Source organism: Mustela nigripes, chromosome 5 (genome assembly GCF_022355385.1).
Source record: "Mustela nigripes isolate SB6536 chromosome 5, MUSNIG.SB6536, whole genome shotgun sequence".
NCBI classification, from domain to species: Eukaryota; Metazoa; Chordata; class Mammalia; order Carnivora; family Mustelidae; genus Mustela; species Mustela nigripes.
In genome coordinates this window covers 80,466,531-80,492,241 of record NC_081561.1, presented here as the reverse complement: position 1 = coordinate 80,492,241, position 25,711 = coordinate 80,466,531, and the positions used below count along the sequence as shown (strand labels likewise).

At 37.5% G+C, this 25,711-nt stretch overlaps 1 protein-coding gene across 4 annotated transcripts in view; it reads right to left on the bottom strand.

The window, feature by feature from the left end:
• The window catches only part of AKAP7 (A-kinase anchoring protein 7), a 154,120-nt gene that overhangs the window by 80,177 nt on the left and 48,232 nt on the right, over positions 1-25,711 (bottom strand). For all 4 annotated transcript variants that reach the window (XM_059400730.1, XM_059400731.1, XM_059400732.1 and 1 more), the window contains exon 6: positions 4,978-5,090. In XM_059400730.1, the coding sequence (XP_059256713.1) occupies positions 4,978-5,090 (113 nt within the window). The remainder of the gene's footprint in view (positions 1-4,977; positions 5,091-25,711) is intronic.

Sequence of the window (25,711 nt, the reverse complement as noted above, 5' to 3'; positions counted from 1 at the left end):
GCTTTTTAGACTATAAAAAATAACCGGTATATGACCAAAAAAAAAAAAAAAAAGTACCACGTGAGGTATTGTTACAGAATAATTGGTTACACCTCCTGTAAATAATAATGAGTGGATCATCTTAACCATCTAAGAACTGGCCTGTAATGATCCAGGGCCCTTCTCTACCCAGAGCACCCCTTTTCACTAATAATTATCACATCTACCCTGACAATAGTACCACCAGTATCTTCGGAGTCCACCGGTATCTATCTCCTCACTACAAAGAATGATTTCTGGTTGGCCTTCTGGCAGGTCAGACTGAAATATAGAGAGTACGCCAACCTTCAAAACAGAGCATCTTTGTGGGAGACACCATCAGCTCTTTTCGAGATACTCTCACTTTGCATCACCATCCATACCAGAAACTCAAAGAACACTCCTCAAGATAATGGAAAACCTTCACGTTTCCTGCATCTGTGGCTTCCCTTTAGCCTCCGTTGCCATGAGACTTCTAACTCGCCCAACACCATTTCTGTGATCAGCCCTGTAAGGCTCCACTCTTCCTCAGAACCTAAGCAAAGCCCCAACCAACCAAGAGAGAAATTCTGGGTGTGTCAAGGGGAATTTACTATAGTCCAGGTGACATTAAGGTCAGCTGTATTCACTGATCTACCAGAAGAAATAAGGGCTAAAAGAGCAGTTGTGGGAGCCTACATTTTAGCTCCAAAATTCAAGGAAGCACATTAAGCTGTGTTGAAGGCAAACCCAGGGAAACTATCTTTATACAACTTTAATTATTGTTTATATTTTTAATCCATTCCACAATTCTTATAAATTGCCTATTTTAATAGCTTCTTAAATCATTGATATGATTTAGCATAACTGACTTAAAAATTCCCTCATCATAAAGGAATTCCTGCATTCCTCTATTATAGGACTTCCTATATTACATGATTTCCTCAGTAAACCTTTTTATACATAAAGAATTTCTTCTTTAAAATTATTTCTTAGTTATAAAATAAATAAGTCCTGGGTATACAACATGGTGATAATAATTAAAATACTACATTATAAAGAAAAGATACTATATTGTATATTTGAAAGTTAGTAAGAAAGTTCTTAAAAGTCCCCACAACAACAACAAAAAGGTAACTATATAAGTTGATAGATGTGTTAATTAACCTTAGTATGGTAATCATTTTGCCATATAGTCATATCTTAAATCATTATGTTATATACCTGAAACTTACACTATGTTGCATATCAATTTTATCTCAACTAAAAACTTATTTGTTTAGGATAATCCCAGCAGCATGAACCTCTTAGTTAAAGAATATGAATTGTGAGAATTTTTTTTTTACAGGAATTTCTTAATTCACAATTCAAAGGGCCATACCAAGCCACCATGCATAATCTTTGATGGTCCTTCTATCTCAAGTTTACCCAAACAAATGTTCCTCTAATACAGTGTGGCTGGAGGTATAAATTGGGGCCACTATTTTAAAAGGAAATTTATGGTGTTTTGGAAAAGTTAAAATATATAATATCCTGTGACCTTGACACTCCATAGGTTCTTTGATGTATTGGCATGTCTACCCAAAGGAAAATGAACATGGAATCTCACTGCAGCATTTTTATGCTGGCAAAGAAATGGAAATTAATGTAATTATTCATCAAGTGGAGAATAAATTATGATAAATCAAAACAATGTATACTTATTTCTGTTTTAAAGAAACTATATGCAGGTATTTGCACCTATATACATTTGTAGTGTAAAGGAAAAAGTCAGGAGAATATACCGATAGTGGTAACCTCCAGAGAGAGAAATTATATTGGGAAGAAGGGGGCAGTAGGGTGGTGCTGAAGGAAAAATTGTATACTCCATTTTATAGATTTGCATCTATTTGGACTGTTTACAATGACCAAATATTCACCTAATACTTTAATAATTAAAATCACTTTTAAAATAAAAGAAAGTACTTGAAATAAGACAAACTTTCAATACTTGAGTGATAAAAACCTATTATTTCCTATCTCTCTCTCTCCTTCTCCTTTTATTTTGTCAACCTAAACAACGCTGAATACTAGCAATACATTCCACTACTGATTTCACCAATGTCTACTCCCTTACAAATAAGTGAACCTGAATAAAAACCGTGTAGAGAACGAATGCTGAGAAAGGACAGTTGAAAAGGTAAAAAGTTAAGAAGAAAGAGATTGAAGAACCACAAATTTTCAAATCATCTGTATTCCAAATCACAAAGCATAATAAAAATGCACTTTTATGCATGCTACCTTTTCATACTGGCTTTAACTTTTACAGTGGAACAAATGACTTCCTGCATTTAAAAAAAAAAAAAATGTTGGTTATTTATTTAAACCTGCAGGTCTCTCTCTCTGAATACACTGCTCTACAGAAAATCTGGATCAGAATCACCCGTGGCACAGATGGATTATCAAAAGTCACAATCTTTAGGTACATCTCCAGATCTGAAACTAGAGGGTGGGAATCTGCAGCTTTGGCATTGACACATGAATCCCAATGTTTAAAGTATACTTTCTTACACATTCAGAAACACTGGACATCGTAGTAGTACATAGGAATGGAGTCATTCCATTATTGGAAAGAAAAAATTTGGGGCTTACTGAAAGGCAGTGAGGTCATACCTTATTTTCTAAAGATTAAGTTTTCTAATCTAAATGAAATACAATCTGATTTAGATTTTATATACCATTCAGGCAGGGACTGTTTCTCTCTTTTTTTAAAAATTTTTAAAAGATTTTATTTATTTGACAGAGGGAAAGACACAATGAGAGAGGGAACTAAGCAAAGGACAAGGGAGAGGGAGAAGCAGGCTTCCTGCAGAGCAGGGAGCCCGATTTGGGGCTCGATCCCAGGACCCTGGAATCATGACCTGAGCCAAAGGCAGCCGTTTAACCAACTGAGCCACCCAGGTGCCCCATGTTTCTCTTTTGATCATAACTCTGAGCCCAGCAGCCCATGTCTGGTGCATATTAAGCGCGTGGTAAATTTTGTTGAGTTAGTATGGTTTGGGCCAGGGAGCTCCTCATGTGACAAGAGAAATCAATTTGGATGAACTAGACGTGCCAGTGGGAGAGAAGAATCTGGGCCTGGGAAAGGGTTAAGATGGATTCCCCACAGGGCTCGGCAACAGGAAGAATGGGTTCTCACGTCAGCCACTTCGTATTTGTAAGACTCATATTCCCATTCTACAACATAAGGGAGCAGATTCTGGGAAATTAACTGCCAAGGAATCATTTAAATTTAATCTAAAATATTAAAATTCATATTCTAGAGTAGTTTAAACACTCCTTTGATAAATGTCCTCATGCGCTCTCAAGTAAAATTTAACACCGAACAGAGAAAGAAGCACTTCAAAATGTGAATATTACCTTCACCACTGATTTGTCATTCTGTGATTAAGTATGAAATCACTGGGAAGAGGACAATCCATTTGAAAGCAAAACAAGAATGATAATGAGTAAAGAAGTTAACCATCAGTCTGCAAGTTTTGTCAGCTGTTAATCCAAATGTCTAAATCTGTTTCTTACACAAATTGTTTTTACCTAAATATTCAGGAATGGCACCTGATTTAGTTATTATTGAATGTGAGGCATAGTAATCAAAAGAAAAAAAAGAAAACCACGCAAGGTATCTTTTTGAAAAGGTATTCACAACAATTTGTAGAAAATTCAGAACCACAGGATGGTCAATCACCCAAATACATGTTTTAAAGATCAGAAAGAGGGCGCCTGGGTGGCTCAGTGGGTTAAGCCGCTGCCTTCGGCTCAGGTCATGATCTCAGGGTCCTGGGATCGAGTCCCGCATGGGGCTCTCTGCTCAGCAGGGAGCCTGCTTCCTCCTCTCTCTCTCTCTGCCTGCCTCTCTGACTACTTGTGATTTCTCTCTGTCAAATAAATAAATAAAATCTTTAAAAAAAAAAAGAAAGAAAGAAAGAAAGATCTTCCGTGCAAAGAGACATTAAATATGTGTCCAATTTAGAAAAGAGATCCACTTACTAATAAACATGACTTTCATTTATAGAGCTGCAAATCAGTCTTAACTGTAGCAAGGGGTCATGGAGAGCAGGAACAAACATTAATCTGCATGCCCATCTCCAAAACTCTGGTATATTAGAGCAGGTCAGCAAATGGCTAAATTTGCATGAGAAGCTCCCTAGGCTGAAATGGGAAACACAATGAAGGGTGTCCTTAGGATTCCGGGAGAAAAGCTCATAAATCCAGAAGAAAACCAAAAGTTACTCTAAACTGAGGGAGGACGGGGTAGCTTGGGAAGGTAGAAAGATGTGGGAGGTCAAGAGACATATCCCTTAGTTCATGTCACTTCTGCCCATCCTCAGGGAGGAGTACTTTCAAGTAATGGTGGGATTGGGTCTCCTTAGTTATCCTCCTGCCCAGTCCATGGAACAGCTGTTCCAAGCCTTCAATGGAGACAACTACTAAAACCACAAGGCCATCTTCTGGAAATCTTGAAAGAGTGGCATAAAGGGGGGTAAAGAAGTGCATCCCACCATGAAAATCCCAGTTCCAGTGAGCAGCACCAGGTATGCAGGCCAGAGGAGGAAGCCTGGAGGGCAGCAGGCTGTAAACAACCAAAAGCAGAGAAAGCAATAAAATAGTACTTGGCCCTGCCTCAATGTTCTTCAAGGGAGGAAGCAAATTTGGCAAGAGAAGCAGCATCAGGAAATGTTGGTCCAAGTATGCAGCTAATGTTGGCAGAGGGTGCAGAAGAAGAGCCCCTGTGGCAAAGGAGGGCACAGCTGGAAGAGCCTGCATGGAGTCTCACAAGCCAACTCAGCCTCCCTGGGAGTGGGAAACAAACTGACTTGGAATCCCACGACCCAGAGTGGTAGGGTGTCAAGAACCACTACAAAGCTCACACGTGCCCAAAGCATGCTTAGTAAGACTGGTGCAGCTGGTAAACTGGGGCTTATAACAAAAATGTTTACCTACCTTCTTCCGGAGCTGTGGTACTCTGGACAATTTCATAAAAGTCAAGTGAGGCTTGAAACTCCTGTTTTCTCCTGCCAAGATGCCCTTTTCTTGAAATGTCCTTTTTGCAGCTTCTAAAGAAAATAAAAATACAAAAATGCTACTGTAATACATGGCTATCTTTTATTTTTAAAATGGCAATTCAAAAAATAACAAATTACTTTATAATGAAGATTACTTTATATACCTGTATGGAATACTTTCTAAGAGAGAATTAAAACCACACTGCATAGGACAAGATATTATTAAATCTGCATAAATTTCACACTTTAAGCACACAAAAGCAACAATTTGAAAACATTTAAGAAATATAATAAGTGTTTGTCTGATATGATGCTGATTTTCACTGAATATCCTAGTGGTGGCTAGATGCATAGAAAAGGACTAGTTTATCTATGACCCATATCTAAAATTTCTACTTCTGACCAAGATGGAATAACAGCAATCGGATTTACCCTCCCCTCTGAAACAATGAAAGGACCAAGTATATAAAATGATGGTTTGTAAGACACTCCACTTATCAGGCAGTGAAGCTCAATGATCTCTTAGAGATGAGAAACAAGGTGAGCCCTTCAACTGCCCAGCTGGAAGAAACCATCCTCACTGGGTGGAGCTTAGTCATCTCACTGGGTCGAGTAAAAACTGCTGAAAGTAGGAGAGGCAAAGGTATCCATAGCTCACGGGCAAGAGTCCTAGAAAAGCGAGACCTGTACAGAGAGAAAATCCCACAAATCTACAAAGGGTTGCCCTAGAGTATTCAGCTGAGTATAGACCTGCGCATATATATTAGGAAGCTACCTGAGGATGGGGAAATACATTCGAAAGGATTAGAGGGAATGGTGCCCAGTGCTCATACAGAGGCAGGAGAATTGTCTGCTCCCATGAGCCAAACTGGAAAAACTTTGAGATTTGTGGGAAACTGGGTAGAATGAACAGCAGTGGGGAACTTTTCCCCTCAGTGGTGGGGAAAAATTAGCTTTGAACTGGTACTGTTCTAGTCCCATCTAAAATATCTTAGAAGCAAGATCCAAAAGCAAAAAAAACTGTTTCCAAGTAACTTAATTATGTCCTAGAACAAAGCCCAAGAATATTTATAGGCATACAACACTATCCAGACCCAAGAAGGTAATTTCACAATGTCTGGCATCTAATCAAAAATGTCCAGGCATGCAAATGAACAGGAAAATATGACCTACAATGAAGAGATAAATCAATTCATCAAAGGGAATGGACACAAATTTAGAGTCAGAAGATAAAAGTATCAAAATAGTTATTATGACGATATTCTTTATGTTCAAAAAGTAGAGACATGCAATATATAAAAAAGACCCAAATCAAATTTACAGAGATGAAAATTGCAATGTCTAGAGAAAAATACACTGGATAGAATTAATGACAGATTAGACACTGTAGAACAAAAAATTAGTGAACTTGAAGACATAGCAATAGAAGCCACACAAAATAAAATAGAGAGAAAAGAGAAAGAAAGGAAAGGGAAACAAAAGGGAAATGGAAGGGAAAGGGAGATGGCAATGAAGGAAAAGGGAAAAGAAAAGAAAAAAGAAGGAACAGCAGTAAATGTGGGGTAACAGCAAATTGTCTAATATATGTATAAGTTAAGTCCCTTAAAAAGAGGCAAGAGGAAGACAGGAAATATTTGAAGAAATAATGCCTGCTGGGGAGTGAGAGTTGCCACAACCATGACATAAAATAATCTAGGCAATAATTTTTTTTTCACTGATTTAAAATGACTTTTTATTCTCTCCTAAAGATTTACTTGTCATTACAAGAACATGACTTAATCCTACTGTGAGAAGCAAATACTAAGACGGAACCTATTGTCTTCTCCTCCCACCTTATGTCCCCACCCATATACTCTCCTCTCCTTGAGTGTGAGAGGAACATGCTTCTGACCAATAGAATGGGGCAATAATTTTTAAATTTACTTCATAAGTATTTGAACCAGCAAATTCAGTTCTAGGAAAATACACAAAAATAAAATTTTTAACACACAAGATTCTATATAGAAGATTCAAGATATCAATTCTTAAAAACACACAAAGTATAAACAACCTCATCAATAAAGAAATGGTTGTTAAATTACCATATGGCATACTAAGGACTACCATAAGAAAAGATGCCCATGGTCTATTAAGAAAAAAGGCAAGTTGCATGGTTAATGTACCAATAATATGATTCCATGGCTTACTTAAAAAAGATAAATTCTCTACGTTTTATTAGCATAAAAATGGTGTAAATTACTGTAGGATGAGGGTTGACATTGAATAGAGATAGAAAAGATGAGTAACATTTTCTTTACACACCTGTATATTGTTTGAGTGGTTACAATGAGCATGTATTACTTCGGAATAAAAATTTTTTTTTAATTAAATAAGCAGAATAACTGCCTAGACATTAGCAATATAATATTATTACAAGTACAAAAGCATCATAGTAGAATGTAGAATGCACAAGTAGAATTTTCTGCTTTATGTATGAAAAATTCATACTTTTCAAAGATCTTTGGTAAACAACTTCTCATTTGTCCTTTCTGCCTCCAAATCAGGTAGGGCTAATACCCAAGTTAATTTTAAAAATAAATAAAGCTAAAACATAAGAAGTCAATGCTCAAATTCACCCTCTTTGTTAGTAGTAAAGAAGGAACTGGAATGCAGATGCCATCACTTCTACTCTGGTCATGTTTCAAGCGAGCTAAAACCCCAGCTTAAGCCAAGGTCAGTGAAGGGTACAAAGGCTGCTCCAGCAACTGAATGAGGAAGAGTAAGGCAGGGCATTCTGTCACCTTCCACCATGCCCACACACACACTGGTTTCAGTCAGAGAAGCTCCCCTCTTTTACACATGAGCTTCTAAATACCTTTCCCTTTTCTAAAAGAATTCCTACATTTACCCAAAAACAAAGTTCAAAAAATCAGTCTTCCAAAAAAACACACAGAGAGGGGTCCCTTCAGTAAAAATAATCCTGCCAACAGTGTCCATTAAAAAATAGAAACTGGGGCACCTGGGTGGCTCAGTGGGTTAAGCCGCTGCCTTCGGCTCAGGTCATGATCTCAGGGTCCTGGGATCCAGGCCCGCATCGGGCTCTCTGCTCAGCAGGGAGCCTGCTTCCTTCTCTCTCTCTGCCTGCCTCTCTGCCTGCTTGTGATCTCTCTCTGTCAAATAAATAAATAAAATCTTTAAAAAAAAAAATAGAAACTGATGAAATATAAGGTAAAAAATGTCTTTGAATCTAAAATAAAACCACCTCCTATCCAAATGTTTAATGAATTGTTCCTTTTAAATTCATTTATTTCTTAGCAATGTTAAATATGCTTTAATTTTTCTAACAATTAAAAATCATGAACCTAGTGGAAGATTACCTAATATTTCCAAAAAACATGTCCTAAAAAATAAAAGATGTTTTTAATATAACACTAAATACTACAGTCATAAGAATGCTTTAGTTTTAACCACCAATTCTGTTGGAATCCGGAAATTACTAATGATACACAGAATTATAACCAGAAATACCTGGCTAAAAACAAAACCAAATATATTTCCATCCAGTCTGATTATCTTTTACATAGTGTAAGTATTCAGTTTTTTGGAATGGGAACCTGAAACAAAAAAGATGTGGGAGTGAACAAAACAAAGATACAATATTATCCTTTCTCAGAAAAAGAAGGGTTTGCTGTAATGACTGGTCCACGCAAAACTAATAAAAATAACAGAGAAGGGCACAGTTTCCAAACAGAAATACCTGCGCAGGAGAAAATTCAAATGGACGCATTCTTTTTACCAACAACATAATTATTAGCCGCATCAATGATACCTTCCTAGTATGCTGGGCGGCAGGAAGGACAAAAAAGCAGGGAAGAGGACCTCACTCCCAGGAGAGGAGCTCCTGGAGCAGACTTGGGAGTTAATGAGCTCAGTACCCACAGGTGTGACTGCACAGGCTTAGCATCTGTGTGTATTCGACGGTATCTGTGCGTATTCAACAATACCTGCTTGAATTGCGCATTACCTTTGTGCTAGGTGTTTTAGCAATGCTTGATCATGTACTCCTCCAGATAACCCTAAGGGGTAAGTTATTATTCCCATTTCTAAAAATGAAGGAACTGAGACTCTGAAATGCTCACAGCTTTCTCAAAGATCACTGAGCTACATCATGGTGAGGATAGAATTTGAACTCAACTCTACCTGACTACAACATTCATGCTGCCCTCTATGTGAAGAATCGACAATCTTGGGAGGGCATAACTGATGCAAGTAGAAGAGCATGCAACTCTTGATCTCAGGATCATGACTTCAAGCCTCATACTGGTATAGAGATTATTGAAATAAATAAACTTCAAAAAAAAAAAAAAGAATCTAAAATCTTCTTTCTCCCCTCCAAGTTGGTTGTTTTTGTTTTTAAGATTTACACATTTATTTATTTGAGAGAAAAAGCCTGCGTGTGAGCAGGGGAGGGGCAGAGGGAAAGAGAAAGACACAGACTCCCCACCAGTAGCAAGCCAACCCAGGGCTCAATCCCAGGACACCAGGATCATGGCCTGAGCCGAAGGCAGACGCTTAACCAAGTGAGCCACCCAGGCACCCCTCTAAGAAAATTTAAGTAAAAGGGAAAATCTGGTTAGATTATTTTAAAATTTGTACAGCACTTAGGAACAGCAGTTGGCCAACTCAGATCTCATCATCCATTCATTCGTTCTGGAAATGATTGCTGACAGACTGTTCCAGGTGTGGGAACCACGGCAACCCACAGAACAAATCCCCTGCCCTTGCAGAACATCCACACATGCTGGGGGCTACAAACAAATACATAAATATATTGTCAGGTATTGATCAGTGATCTGGAGAAAAATAAAGCACACGAAGGATCTACAAAGTGATGTGGAAGAAAAGAGTTGCTATGTCAGATACGGTGGTCTGAGAATCCCACTCTGAAGAGATGTTTGAGAAGCTACCCAGCTGCGCGGAGAAGAGGACTCGAGGCAGAAGAAAGTACTTATAAAGAATGTTTAGTAGGTCCAGAAACAGTAAAAAGGACAGGATACCTGGAGCAGGGTGAGTCAGCATTTGGGGAAGAGGCAGAATGGGTTTAGAGAAGTATGCAGGAATATCATGGGGCAAGACAAAACCCTCAGATTTCATTCTCGGGATGGTGGGAAATGCTGACAGTTTTAAGCAAGGGAAATTCATGTGTGAGAGTAACTTTCTTCATTCATCTATATTTCAGCTAGAATTTACATCTCTTCCTGGTGGATTCAATTGCCTCAGGCAATTCAAAGTGTTCCCCTCTTTCCCCAGGACCGTATCTTAGTTGACAGGGAGGTAGCTAATGGGGTGCACAGTGGTTTAGATGGGAGTGTAGTGCCTCGCTCTTGGGTCAACATCTGGCATCTCCTGAGACATAAGCCATGCTTGGTTTTTGCAGTTAGACCCTCCCTCGTTCCCATATAATGACTCTGCCACTTCTGTGCCCTTTCCGGTATGCAAGATTTCATTCTATTGGTCACCACACCATACCAGGGCAAGCAGGAACTCACTGGACCTGTCTCAGGCCCTCTACCACCTTCTTGCTTCTCTTGGGCATACAAAAATAACAATCCCCCAGGGCCAACGTGAAAAGGGTCAGAATCTCCTAAGGCCATCCATTACATAATACCACCCTTCCTTCACCCGCACTGCCACTCTGGAAGCACAGTGAATTCTGGCTCGTTGGCTCTAAGAACACACCCCAGGAGCAAGGCATAGGGTCACTCCTGCTCTCAGACTGACGTGAGTTTCTGCTGTTCTGTTCAGGAGACGATGGAAGGGCAAGAACTCACACTCTACCTTAGCCTCCAGCTCTCTTCTTCGCTGACCCTGGGAATCTTTTCTAGCATCAAAGTGGGAAAAATGTATCATTATGCTCAGGTGTTGAAATCCCAAAGCCTTTTCTCTATTTTTCTTGCTATATTCTCTCTTCTGAGAACATGGGTACCACCGTCCCAGAGGTGGCTAGGCACAGAACAAAGGATACAAGAAATACAAGGAGAAAACTTAGTATCTCAAAATATTATCCCCATATTTTCAAAATCTTAGTTTGTTATTTTACTTTCATAATATCTACTAAATGCTAAGATGAGCTCAATGTGACATTTTGATCACCATTTATAAATTTGGGGCATGTCCTAAAACCTTTCACTGCTAGTCACTAGCAGCAAATGATTTTTTCCTCTCCCTTTTATGGTAATAAAGAGTCAAGCAATGGACCATTAAAATGAAAAAAAAAAAAACAAAAAAAAAACAAAAAACCAAACCAAAAAGCAACACAACACTGTTCTTAGTTACAAACAACAAATGGCAACTTTGGCTGAATTAAGCTAAAGAACAGCAGGGGTCACCTGGGAGGTGCAGTTGGTGGAGCACCTGACTGGGTTTTGGCTCAGGTCCTGATCTCAGGGTCAGGGGCACTTTGTCAGACTCCACACTCAGCTTAGAGTCAGTATGAGATTCTCTCCCTCTCCCTCTGCCCCTTCTACTCATGCTCTCTCTCTCTCTCTCTCTCTCTATCTCTCTCTCCCTCAAATAAATAAACCTTAAAAAAAAAAAAAGTAAGAAAAGAATACTGGGAAGATTAGAAAACCAGGCTGGAAGGCTAGGAAGCCAAACAGATGTCTAAAGCTATGGTGAAGAACAGGTACACGGCACCACCCCCTGCTCCAGCTGGCAATGCAGGGACCATCTACAGCACACAGCAGGCTAGAACTGCTGCCACCTGCCTGCCATTGGTGGTGGCCGCCACTGATGACATAACCCAGCTCCAGAACAGATACTGCACAGTCCTTCTCTGTTCAAGGTGCTAGCTTCTGATTCAAAGTCTAGACTAAAGCAAGATCATGTTCCTAGCACCAAAGCAAACTGTGGAAGAATGTACGTGACATGGGAGACAGTGGGGAAGAGTTCAGAGGCTGGGCAGCGAAAAAAGAAAGACAACAGTCCAGCATGTACATATTTTAAAACGATAATAGTGTATTCATAACAACTACTATTACAATTAAACTTATCAACTTTTGGCTCATGTAAATTATAAGCAGGTATATCTGTCCTCAACTACCATCATAACCCAGCTCTGGTCCTCTCTATTATGGCATACCTGTAACTGTTTTAAATAGACCTAGAGTTAAAATCATGCAAAACCATCATTTTTATGAGTCAAAAGTTGTCAAATACTGGCAATGTCTGATGGCTTAACATATACAGTGATGTTCACTTACTTAAGTTTCTAGGATCTGATTGACGGATTCAGGGCATAATTTCTAGGTCATCAAGTACTTGAAGAATTTATCACAAAGAAGAACTGCTGATAGCAGCAATATATTCATATTACTCAGCAATATATTCATATCAACCCAGAAAATAAAAACAGCATGAAGGTGTGAAAGCAAAAATTCATTTCTTCATTTATTTACAGAGCACTTCCCACATGTGCCAGACACACAGTCTGCTTATGACAGCGAACGTGGCCCTGCTCTCACAGAGTTTACCATCTCATGGGACAGATCTGGGCCCAATGAAAAAGACTCAGCAATGTTCAGAACTATCCAAAAATACAAAATATATAAGGAAAGAAGCATTAAGAGAAGTTAAAATAGTAGGCATTTGTATTATTCATTACTACCTACATTAGTCTCACATATTATTTTGATATGACAAACTCATCAAATGTAAAGATTTAATATTTTTCTATTTACTGGTTTCAGTTACTTTTTTTTTAAGATTTTATTTATTTTACTTTTAATAAGCAGGGGGAGCAGCCAGCAGAAGGAGAGGGAGAAGCAGACACCCTGCTGAGCAGGGCTCAATCCCAGGAGCCTTAGGATCATGACCTGAGCCGAAGGCAGATGCTTAACCATCATGAGCCATCCGAGAGCCCCGAGGTTTCAGTTACTTTGAATTTTGACCCAATAGTTCTCATTATTCACTGGGCCTGAAATCTTCGATGATGGATATCTATTCACAATACTGTTTTAAATAATATTTGTCACAAAGCACATATAATTTGTTATTAATGTATTTTTCTCTATGTTGACCAAAATAGGGGAAAAAAGAAATTGCTGTCTTCTTTTGGAAAAATATTTCTTAGTACTGGTTTTTTATTCCTATTAGCAATATAATCTATTGCTTAGCCAGACTGCAGGGTATTGGTTATGGAAACATCATTCTTGAGATAAGAAGAGTTTTTGCTGGTGTGAAAACCACATGTCGTTTTTCATCTACATTAACTCATGTTCTGGAGGAGAAGCTTATGAATAATTTAAGAAATTGTTCAATTCCTCCTAGTACCACAGACATTCCTTCAAGCACTAAATAGAAAATCGCACAGTAGGGGCGCCTGGGTGGCTCAGTGGGTTAAGCCGCTGCCTTCGGCTCAGGTCATGATCTCGGAGTCCGGGATCGAGTCCCGCATCGGGCTCTCTGCTCAGCAGAGAGCCTGCTTCCCTCTCTCTCTCTGCCTGCCTCTCCGTCTACTTGTGATTTCTCTCTGTCAAATAAAAAAATAAAAAAAAACTAAAAAAAAAAAAAAAAAAAAAAAAGAAAATCGCACAGTAAATATATCAGACATCCTTCAAAAGTCAGCTAAAAACGCTTCCTAAATAATATAATTTACCTCATAGCTAAAGATGCAAAATGTCTGAAGAACAATTCCTTAAAATGTATTTTAAACACTAGCAGACTTGGCTATGTAAAAGAACACTGAAATGAATAATTTAATAAAGAAACAATATTTTGGAATCCTAACAAATACAGTAGAGTTTTATCTGTTTAGGTGAGTTTGTTTGTTTTATTCAGCAAACATTTATTGAGTGTGTTAAGTACTGGGAAGTTTTCTCCGTTTTTTAAATTTTAAATATACGTATTTTTACACAGGAGATTTTCTTTAAGTGAACTCTTAAGTATGTAGCAACAATATATTTATACCTTAAATGTAAAGAAATTGCTAAAAGTTGTCTGAAAGTAAACTATGACAGATCAATTTTAATAAAATCATATCTTTTCAATTACATACATGTTCTTATAAACTTTTTTCTTTTCTTTTGCTATTTTTTCCTGTTTCTAACATTGTGTGAATAGTTATATGATAGCATGAAATGTAATTTGAGAATACTCACAAAGAGGTTTTTTTTTTAATTGAGCTATGGCCAAGAAATTTATTAATAAAATAGTCTAGAATACAAAATGTAAATTAGGTAGTCCTGACATATTCTTAAACTTAACATATTCTCTTTCAGATGCAACAGAGGTGATAAGTTGGATTTTCATTTTAAGAAGACTGATCTGTGACCAGATAATACAGCATACAAAAGGAGATGATAAGGTCTTTTCTTGTTTTACATCTGGAAGATACTTTCTTATACCATTGTAAGTTACAATAAATCTATGTCACATATAATATGAAAGATCTCACTAAAATTTTACAATCACTTTTTAGCCATCAAAAACTTTAAATAAAAGCCATACAATTGTTTTTATCTTTTCTGTTACTATAATTTAAAGGATTCTGGTTTCCATATGCTACTCAAACTATTCCATTTTAGATGGTATTAGTAAGTCATCTGAACTATATGCTTCACCATAACAGCTGGCATAATGTTGAAATGAACTTCATTTTAAAATTTTTATACTCATCATTTTAAGTAGATATTTCCAATTGATTACTGTATAAAACTGTCAAATAGAATTTTATAATGCTTCACTCATAAAAGTGAGTCTTTAAAATTACACCTTGATGCCAGAGGCATCCCATTCGTTCCACTGCAATTGAGGAAAGAGACCCAGATGGAACAGTCTAACACTGGCCCAGTTCTCCTATTTTTCAACTTGTGTTCTTGGACAGGTCACTTAACCTTGATAGTAAAACTGATGAGGCCATTACAAATGATCTCTCAAGTCCCTCTTTTTATCCTAACAACCACCAGGCCAAATGAACTGTCAGAGAATGCTGGTACAACATCCATCAGGGTTTCTATTTTTTTTTTAAAGAATTTCTTTATTTATTTGAAAGAGAGAGAGCATGAGTTGGCGGCGGCGGCGGGGGGGGGGGGACGGTACACAGAGGGAGAGGGACACATAGAGTCCCTGAAAAGTGCAGAGCCCCATGCAGGGCTCAATCCCAGGACCCCAAGATCATGACCTGAGCTGAAGTCAGATGTCTAAATGACTGAGCCATCCAGCCCTTACCCCAATCAGGGATTCTAGACACCAGGACTGGATTTTACTATCATACAAAGATTTAGACATGAACATAAATAAGGGAAGAGAGACTATGTAAGGTTCAATGTTCTTTCAATTATACTTTCGTGCTTACATCATACATTTTTCACTGGTTTATACATCCATTTAAAAGATATTTATTGAACCTCTGTTATATAGCAGGCTCTGGGGATACAAAGATGAAAGATTCCCTCAAAGAGCTTTCACTCTAGTTGAGGAATGTCAATTTCTAAACAATCAAATGCAATGAAATATTACAGTTTCTACAGTAGATATCCATCTATAGAATATGGGGGAGATTAGGGGAGAAATGGTCATTTCTATTTTGAAGAAATCAGAAAAGCCTTTATTTTGGAAGTAACCTTTGAAATGAATTTTATAAAAGATCAACAATACTGTTTGAAAAAGAAATTAAGAAAACAATTCCATTGACAATAGTGCCAAAAATAATAAAATACTTAGAATAAACTTTAACAATAGTGCCAAAAATAATAAAATACTTAGAATAAACTTACAATATGATACTGGAAGAAATTGAAGAAGACACAAGTAAATGGAAAAGATTTCACGTTCAGGGACTAGAAGTCCTAATATTGCTAAGATGGCAATACTACCAAAAATCATCTACAGATTTAATGTAATTCCTACAAAAGTTCCAATGACACTTTTTGCAGAAATAGAAAAAAAAATCATCCTAAAATTCATATGGAATCTCAAGGGACCCTAAATAGCCAAAAAACTCTTAACAAAGAAGAACAAGGTTGGAAGTCTCACACTTCCTTGTTTCAAAATTTACCACAAAGCTACAGGCATCAAAACAGTGTGCTCAGAGCTGTCAAAATGGCTAAAATCAAAACCCCAAGAAACAACAGGTGTTGATGAGGATGTAGAGGAAAAGCAACCCTCTTACACTGTTGGTGGGAAGGCAAAAAGGCAGCTACTGTGCAAGACAGTATGGAGGCTTCTCAAAGAGTTAAAAATAGAACTACATTACAACCTCGCAATTGCACTACTGAGTCTTTATCCAAAAAAGGCAAAAAACACTAAGAGGGATACATGTATCCCATGATTACTGCAGCATTATTTACGATAGCCAAGATATGGAAGCAGCCCAAGTGTCCATCAATAGGTAAATGGATAAAGAAGATGTGGCATACATACAGTGGAATATTATACAGCCATAAGAAAGAATGGAATCTTACTATTTGCAACAACATAGATAGAACCAGGGAGTCTAACGCTAAGCAAAATAAGTCAGAGAATGACAAGTACCATAAGATTTCACTCAAATGTGGAATTTAAGAAACAAAACAAATGAACAAAGATAAAAACAAGAGTGACAAACCAAGAAACAAGACTCTTAACTCTAGAGAACAAAGCGATGGTTGCCAGAGGGGAGGTTGGTGGGGGGATGGATGAAACAGGTGATGGGGATTAAAGAGTGCACTGAACCTGATGAGCACTGAGTAATGTATAGAGCTGTTGAATTATTATATTGTATACCTAAAATTAATATAACATTGTATGTTAATTATACTGAAAAAAAAAAAACCCATACACAACAGTGTGGTACTGACAAAAAGTCAAATCTATAAACCAATGCAATAGGAAAAAGAGCACAGAAAAAAACCCCTCTTGTATATGGTCAAATGGTTTTCAGCAAAAATGCCAAGACCATTCAGGGGGAAAGGACATTCTTAACAAAGAGTATTGGGAAAACTGGATAACCACATTGTAAAAGAATGAATTTAAACCTTCACCTTATGTCATATACAAAAATTAGCTCAAAACGGATCAAAGACTAAACTAAACATAGAAGCTAAAACTATAAAAGCCTTAAAAGAATACATAACTTCATGATCGTGGATTTAGCAACAACTTCTTAGATATGACTCCAAAAACACAGACAACAAAAATAAAAATAGATTAATTAGACTAAACTAAAAACTTCTAAAAAGTTAAAAATTAAAAAACTAAAAAGTTAAAAATTAAAGCTGGACAGAAGAGAAATACATTCTATTTAAATAAGTGATAGCATAAGTTCTGAATGTTTTCAAATGTACCAGTTACTGTAAGATTGCTGGTGATTAATACAAGATTCATAAATATTGAGATAATTAATTGCATTTAAATATTTTAAAATATATAAAATTCATGAACCCCTTTAAGAAAAATAAATCTGTCCATCAAAGGAAATGATCTGTAGAATGCAAAGGCAATCTACAGAATGGGAGAAAATATCTGAAAATCATGTATCTGATAAGGAATAAATATCCAGAATATATAAAGAAATGCTACAACTCAGGATGCTTGGGTGGCTCAGTTGGTCAAGCATCTGCCTTCGGCTCAGGTCATGATCCCAGGGTCCTGGGACTGAGTCCCGCATCAGGCTCTTTACTCGGTGGGGAGCCTGCTTCTCCCTCTGCCTTCCCTGCCTGCCACTCCCCCCTGCTTGTGCTCTCTTTCTGACAAATAAATAAAACCTTAAAAAAAAAAATAAAGAACTCCTACAACTCAACAAAAACAAAAAGTCTCATTAAAAATATCAATGAAGAACAAATAGACATTTCTCCAAAGAAGGTATACGATAATAAGTCAGCAAGCATACAAAAAGATGCTCAAAATCACTCTCAATAGGGGAATGAAGATCAAGGTCACAGTGAGATATAACTTCAGACCCATTAGAATGACTACCATCAAAACAAAACAAAACAAAACAAAACAAAACAAACAAACAAAAATACTTCTGGGCTCTAGGACAACACCTACATTTCTGGCTCATGTTGTTCCTTGTAGGAGGGTGGAGAGGGTTACCAAAGTAGTAAATACGAAAGCAGAAACAAGGTTAAGCAGTGAAGAAGAAGGTTCAGAAACGTGAATATACACTTAAGAAATAAAGACGCAAATCAATAAAATACACTGAGAAGAATAATATATCTTAAGAGAGGTTAAAAAAGAACCAAGAAAGTGGTTTCTCAGTAGCAAAAAAGAGAAAGAAGGGAGTGCTCCGCTATGTGACTCTAGAGCATCTATTAGATTTAGGTATTAGAAAGCCATTGGCGGCCTGTGGTGTGACATGGTAGGCTATTACCCACTGACTGCAGGAGCTGAGACAAAGGAGAGTAAGCACACCACACGTAAAGAACTGGAGACAGATACCACAGGCGAGGCTTTTACAGATTCTGGCTCAGAAGGGAAGGAGAGGTTCAATGCAGGAACCATAGGAAATTCAAGGTCAAAGGAGTGCAGAGTTTTCTGTTATTTCTTGGGCTTTTTAATATTGTTTCTTGTTTGTTTATTTGTTCAGGGCTAAGAAAGGCGTAATCAAGCTAACAAAGTTGGGGAAATGAGCTGATGAAGAGGAAAGGCTGGAAATACAGAAGTACCTGCAAGAGAAGAAGGAACTAGTAGAGCAAGATCCAGATTGCAAGGTAAGATCAAGAACACAGCTGAAGAGATTTAGTCTTTGATAGACAGAAGACATCTCTTTTCCTAAAACTACATGGGATTTAAAAAGCCAAATGTGCTAGCAGTAGGTTTACTATGTACAGGGAACAAATGAAGCAGGTCCTAGCCTCAGCTTTATCTGTGGAGGGAAGAGGAGAAGGTTAAGGGAACTTAAGGCTGGAGCGGTGACAGGGGGCAAGGGAAAGAATAAAGGAGGAGCAGTGGGACAGCTGAACAGGATGCTGCTGAGTCTGGAAAACTTATACTTGCAAGAGAACCATTCTACAGGACTGTACGATTTCTTCATTTTTCTCACGCATCTGATAAAACGACTCATTAACTAACATGTGTTACATGTCACACATTCTAGAAGATACTAAGTAAACAATTGTCAACAAAATAGTCCTGATCCTTGCCATCATGGAGCTTCATCAAGGAAACACCGTCAAACAAAATTACACACTTAACAACCTGTGATGATCCTGTGAAGGAGACACACCAGGTACAGTGACAAGAGGACTCACATATGAGGAGACTCTACAGGGCACAGGGAAACGCTCTCCAAGACAGTGACATTTGAGCTAAAGAATGAAAAGGTCAGGGCACCTGGGTGGCTCAGTGGGTTAAGCCTCTGCCTTCGGGTCAGGTCATGATCCCAGGGTTCTGGGATGGAGCCCCGAATCGGGCTCCCTGCTCAGCGGAGATCCTGTTTCTCTCTTTCTCTCTCTCTCTCTCTCTCTCTCTCTCTGCCTCTCTGGCTACTTGTAATCTCTGTCAATAAATAAATAAAAATCTTTAAAAAAAAAAAAAAAAGAAAGAATGAAAAGGTCTAAATAGTGTCTACTCAGACACTTACAAAAGTTCCAAGGCAAGAACAAACTTGTTAAGTCCCTGATGAACCATGATGACACAGGAGACAGGGGCCGGGGACCCAGACGGAGACACCATGGACCACAGCAAGGAGTCCAGAGTTTATTTTGCCCATGTGTTGGGGTAAAAAAGCAAATGGCTGAATTGATCTACCTTTGGTGTTTTCCAGCCTGGTGAAACAGACAAGAAGACAGGACAAGAAGAACCACCAACAGAGTGATGCACCATGAGGCCATGACCAGTTTAAGAAGGAATAAACTATGTTGGTAAGAAGAGGAGACCAGAGACCTCAGTGAGGTTCCACAGCATGAGTAGCAATGGAAAGAAAATGAAACAGCACAAATGGTAGTAAGTTAGGGTGCTAGGTAGCTATATCCAATTTACAGTCTTGGAAATAGAATAATTCTGGAGGATGAATAGCCAAAAGGTTTCACCATGCTTATGAACAGCTAGATCAGAGTATGAGTATTTGAGTATATCTTCAAAGAAGTCAAAAGATTTTAAGAAAAGCAATTTCTGTGGTGGTAGCAGGGGGAGTGGTGAGGACTTATCATTATTATTAATGATAACAGTTACCATTTATTTACCATTGTATATGTGCCAAACACTGTGCTAAGCACCTCATGCACATCATCCCATTTTATCTTGAGAACAGTCACTATTGTGCTCATTCTACAAATAAGGAAACCAAATGCAATGGCAGTTCCAAAAGACTCCACAGCCACAGCTCACTTTGAGCCAGGATGTTTGGATGGTTGTGTTCATGGTGCTGCAAGAAAGCGTCACAATGTGAGCGAGGAAACAAAATGTTCAAAAAGCGAGAGGAAATATTTGGACAACAGCAAAGAGGACAGGTAGAGGGTAACCAAACTCTAATAGCATGAACTACCAATAAGAAAAGGCTTGTGTGTGAGGGCTGAACAGGTACAAAGCAGCATAGAACTAAGAGAACACGGTTGACATCTCTGGGCCCCTGGGTGTGAGGCTTTGGTGGAAAGAGCTGTGATCTCAGATTAGCAAATAGATCACCTGAGGCAAGAAGGTAAAGGGGATGCTCCTGAAAATTGGGAGTCCACTTGCTAATTTACAGTGTAACTGAGTGTAGGAGTCAAAGTATAAGTTTCCAATTATAAGTAAGTCAGGGGATGTAATGCACAACACGGTGTCTGTACTTAATAATGCTGTATTGCATAATTGTAGGTTGCTAAAAGAATAAATCTTTTTTTTAAGATTTTATTTATGTATTTATCTGAGTGAGAGAGAAAAAGAGAGCTCATGCACAAGCAGGGATAAACTGGGGGCGGGAGGAACAAGCAAGACTCTAGGCTCAGCGCAAGCAGGACACAGGGCTCAAACCCCTGGGAGCAGGACCTGAGCAGAGGCAAAACCAAGAATCAGGTGCTCAAACAAGCCACCCACGTGCTACAAGAGTAAATCTTAAAAGTTTTCATCACAAGGAAAAAATTTGTAACTATGTGAAGTGATGGATGTTAACTAGACTTATTTCACTATTTATAAATAACAAATCATTACCTTGTAAGCCTGAACTAATATAATGTCATGGGTCAACTGTACCTCAGTAAAAGAATATGTCTAACAAAGGAACAGTAAAATAAATTAGGAAGCAATGGAATATTATATAATCAGTAAAAATGCTTTTGTAAACTATTTCATGGTGATGATGATAGCTGACTTGAGAGCATTTATTCTGTACCAAATGCTGTTCTTTATGTAATTATATTTCACACATATATTATAATGAATAATAGTAATAATTTTTTTAAAAAGGCATACAGAATTTAGAGACAGACTGCCTGGATTTGAGTCCTGGCTCTACAACTTACTAACAAATTATTTAGCCTCTTTTTGCCTCAGGTTCCCTATCTATAAGATGCACAAGATAATAATGGTTCCTATCTCATAGAGTTGCTAAAATTAAATAAGTTAATATTTGTAAGATGATTAGAATAATGACACAAGGTAAACCCATTTAAGTGTTTGACTGAAAATCAAGTAAAATAAAAGTAGGGATATAGGGAACCATAATATACCACTCCAAAATATGTCATTTTGGCACAAGAATTTTGAGCAAATGAGAATCAGTAGATGCAGAAAGAAATCTTCCCATATCTTCCCTTATCTGACTACAAGCAGATACTTCTGAAAAATGACACTGCCCAAAACCCTCTTACCCAGGAAAGTTTTTTGGCCAAGATGGACCTGTACAAACCTTACTATGTTAGAGCCTCCCACATTTTTACCTTCTTACAATCTGTCACCCCAGAAAGCCTAAAACCTTTTTCTTCATCTTATCACTTCTCTATAAAGTTACTGTTCTTCCATTAAGATGTGTATCAGCCCAAGTTCTAACCACTCTTTTGAGTTACTCTTCACAGAGTCTTCTCTACAAGATATGTACTGCACATGTTAATAAATACATGTTTTCTGTTAATACATGTTTTCTGTTAATCTTTTGTCAGCCTAATTTTACAGGGTCTCTGGGGGACAATCCAGGAGGGTAGAAGGAAAAACACATTTCCTCCCCTACTGGGACAGTAGAAAGGGCTAAAAGAGCCATGTGAAAGGACAGGAAGTGTGGGGACCTTTCCCTAGAGGAGCCTGCACACAATAGCAGGGCACGCAAAAGAGGCTCTGAAGGTCTCAGTGGTACAGGGTTGTGATTTAGATATCCTGATGGGGGAGAAAAGGTGGTCTTTGCTTCTTCCTCCTTTTTTTTTTTTTTAAGATTTTTATTTATTTGACAGAGAGTAAGAGATCACAAGTAGGCAGGGGGGTGTGGAAGCAGGCTCTGGCTGAGCAGAGAGCCCAATGTGGGGCTCAGACAGGATCCTGAGATCATGACTTGAGTGGAAGGCAGAGGCTTAACCCACTGAGTCACCCAGGTACCCCAAGGTCTTTGCCTATTGTAAATGAAGTATGGTGAAGATGTTCTGATGTTTCTGAAGAGAGCCTAATCTAGGCCATGAAGGGAAGGATGCTCATTTGCCTGTGGTGGTGAGAAGTCCAGGACTTCTACTATCTTCTGTGATAGAAGGTATTATATTTCTTCTGTCACAGAGCAGCCTAGAAAGGTCCAAAGATATTAGCAACCAAACAGATTCCCCACAAGGAGCAGAAAACACAGGGCACACGCTCCCTATCTTTTGGGGGAAATGACAGTCAACATAAGAGAAAGTGTAATGTTCAAATGAACATCCTAAAAACCTTTCACTTTTCCTTATATGAGATAAATACACTTGGAATCTTTTATCATGCTAACCAAGGGCACATTCCTCATTAAAAAGAAAGATTTGCAAGAACTACTATAATTCTAGCAGGCTAAATTTTTAGCAATCTCTCAATCTAATACACATCTTTTTTTTTTTTTTTAAAGATTCCATTTATTTATTTGGCAGACAGATCACAAGCAGGCAAAGAGGCAGGTAAAGAGAAAGGGGGAAAGTAGGATCCCCGATGAGCAGAGAGCCTGATGCAGGGCTCAATCCCAGGACCCTGAGATCATGACCTGAGCCAAAGGCAGAGGCTTTAACCCACTGAGCCACCCGGGTGCCTCTCTAATACACATCTTAACAAAATTACGAAACTACATTTTGCTTAAATTAAATAAATGAATGAAATCACATATTCATTTCTACACAAAAAGCTTCACAGTAAAATTTCATCATTGTAAGATGTGGAGAAATGCCATATAAATGCATCATTTTCAGTATCTTCTTAGCTCTATGAGCTACCATGTACTGCTAAGAAAGGAGAAAGTAGGTGCTGTTTTATTCTGCAAAAACAGGATCTCTCAAGGTCAAGATAGGAAGCTGACACAAGAGTTCTGATGCCACGTACCTTACTAACTTCCTCAAGCAACTATCCCATAAACCTACATGGACACGGTGTACAAAGATGGGCTTGCTCTCTTCAGCCCATTATGCATCTACCAGAAGTAACAGTTAGCAGCAGCACATCTGGATGCATAATTCAATTACTGATGGTAAAAGCACATATATTCAGACTGTATTGGTCTGAATATGAATGAAGAAGAATTTTCTTCAATTTTACATATTAAAAATTCTAAATTATTCTTTATCAGGAAATTTTTCAGCAATGAACTCAAATATTAGGGCCTAAAATTTGGTTCTTTTTTCAAAACAACTATATAATATTTCAAGAATTTGTTTCTTTTAACTTATAAATGTTAAAACTCTAGGAAAATTAAATAAATCAGACTATTCATGAATTATAATTTTTGACAACTTTTCAAGTTAGTTTTACTTCATAATATGTACTTAAACTTCTTTATCAATACTTTAATAATTATGTTTATTTTCTTTAAAAATTCTCCTCTCCATTAAGCCAATCTAGCTCTGCCTTCACTATTTTGAACAAATAAGATAATATCCTTGTATTGGCATATACACACACACAGTTTATTACAATTTTAAGAAATGTAATATTCTGGTCAATTCTAAAAGTAGGAATATATTATTTGAATAAGTAGTTTATAAAATGTGACACAAAGACAAATTACATTATTTACTAATACTATTGACCTAAAGCAATACTAATCCTGAGGCATTCTTGTCAAAATAAATTTAATGAAGTGAAATTTTGACAAAAATTCTGTGTATTGAACATTCTATCTGAACACTATATATATATGGAGTCTCAGTCCATTTACTGACTAAACAACAATGCAAATTTTCCATATACACATTTTTCTTATAAAAGTTCATGAAAACTGTAATCAAAAGTAACAGTTCAAATGACACATAAAAGATTAAAAGCAAGCATAACAAACAGTGATTATATGAGGACAGAATGCTATTCTCCCTCTATTTTCCATTTTTGTAATGTTTGTTTAAATTTTGGAAAAGTATATATATTTTTAAGCAACAGTCTCTTGCATCAAGAAAAGAATTACAGGGGCAGTGGCCTTTCCTAAAATGACAAACCAACACCCTTGGGCTCATAGTCACACTAAAGCTGGCAAGATTTCACATTCCTCAGCACACAATGGATCTTTCATCAATACTGGAAACTGCCTTTGTGAGAATATTTGCTAAGAATGAATGGAATTCTCAATGTTGTAAGCACCCATTGAATTATTTAAAAGAACAATGAATGAATGACTAAATAGAAATGTTTCTTGACCTCAGGGATATTTATATTCCTAAAGAAAAAACCTAAATCTAGCATTTTATCCAGAGCAGTTAGGCAGAACAGATTAAGTTTGTTAACTACAGCCACTGGTTCTCAAATGCTTTGTTATCAAAACTATTAGAGTCACCTTTTTCTTGACCAACTAATAATTTTAAGTACTTCTCAACTCATAAATATTGTTTGCAAGTTTGCTGATATGTTCTTTGCTCCATGAAAGAAAACTTAACCAACAATGAAATGAAACTTGATCCTCAATGTCTCCCTTCACCCCAAAAAGAAGCACTTTTGTTTTTTGTTTTTCTGGGTTTTTAAATTTATTTATTTATTTATTTAAGTAAGCTCTGTGCCCAGTATGGGGCTCAAACTTATGATCCCAAGATCGAGTCACATGCTCTTTGGACTGTGCCAGTTAGGCACCCCAAAAGATGAACCTCTGAATGAGTAACTATAAAACTAGATAAAGACAATCTAATACTAAGTTTTAAAAAAAAGTTTAGGGGCGCCTGGGAGGCTCAGTTGTTAATCATCTGCCTTTGGTTCAGGTCATGGTCCCTGTGTCCTGGAATGGAGCCCCGCATTAAGCTCCCTACTTGGCAGGAAGCCTGCTTTTCCCTCTCCCACTTCCCCTTGTGTTCCCAATCTCACTGTGTCTCTCACTGTCAAATAAATAAATAAAATATTTAAAAAAAAAGTTTATGTCTCAAAAACTCATATACATGCTATGGTTAAAAAGACATATTCTTTGGAAGAATATAAGGAAATAATAAACACTGACTTCAGGATGATGGTTAGCATAAATGAAAGATGGCCATGGGATGGATTAATGAAAAGGATAATACAGTTAAGATTATTACCAGTAGTCAGAAAACTATAAAGTACTCATGAAAGAAATTGAAGAAGACACAAAGAAATGGAAAAATGTTCCATGCTCCTGGATTGGAAGA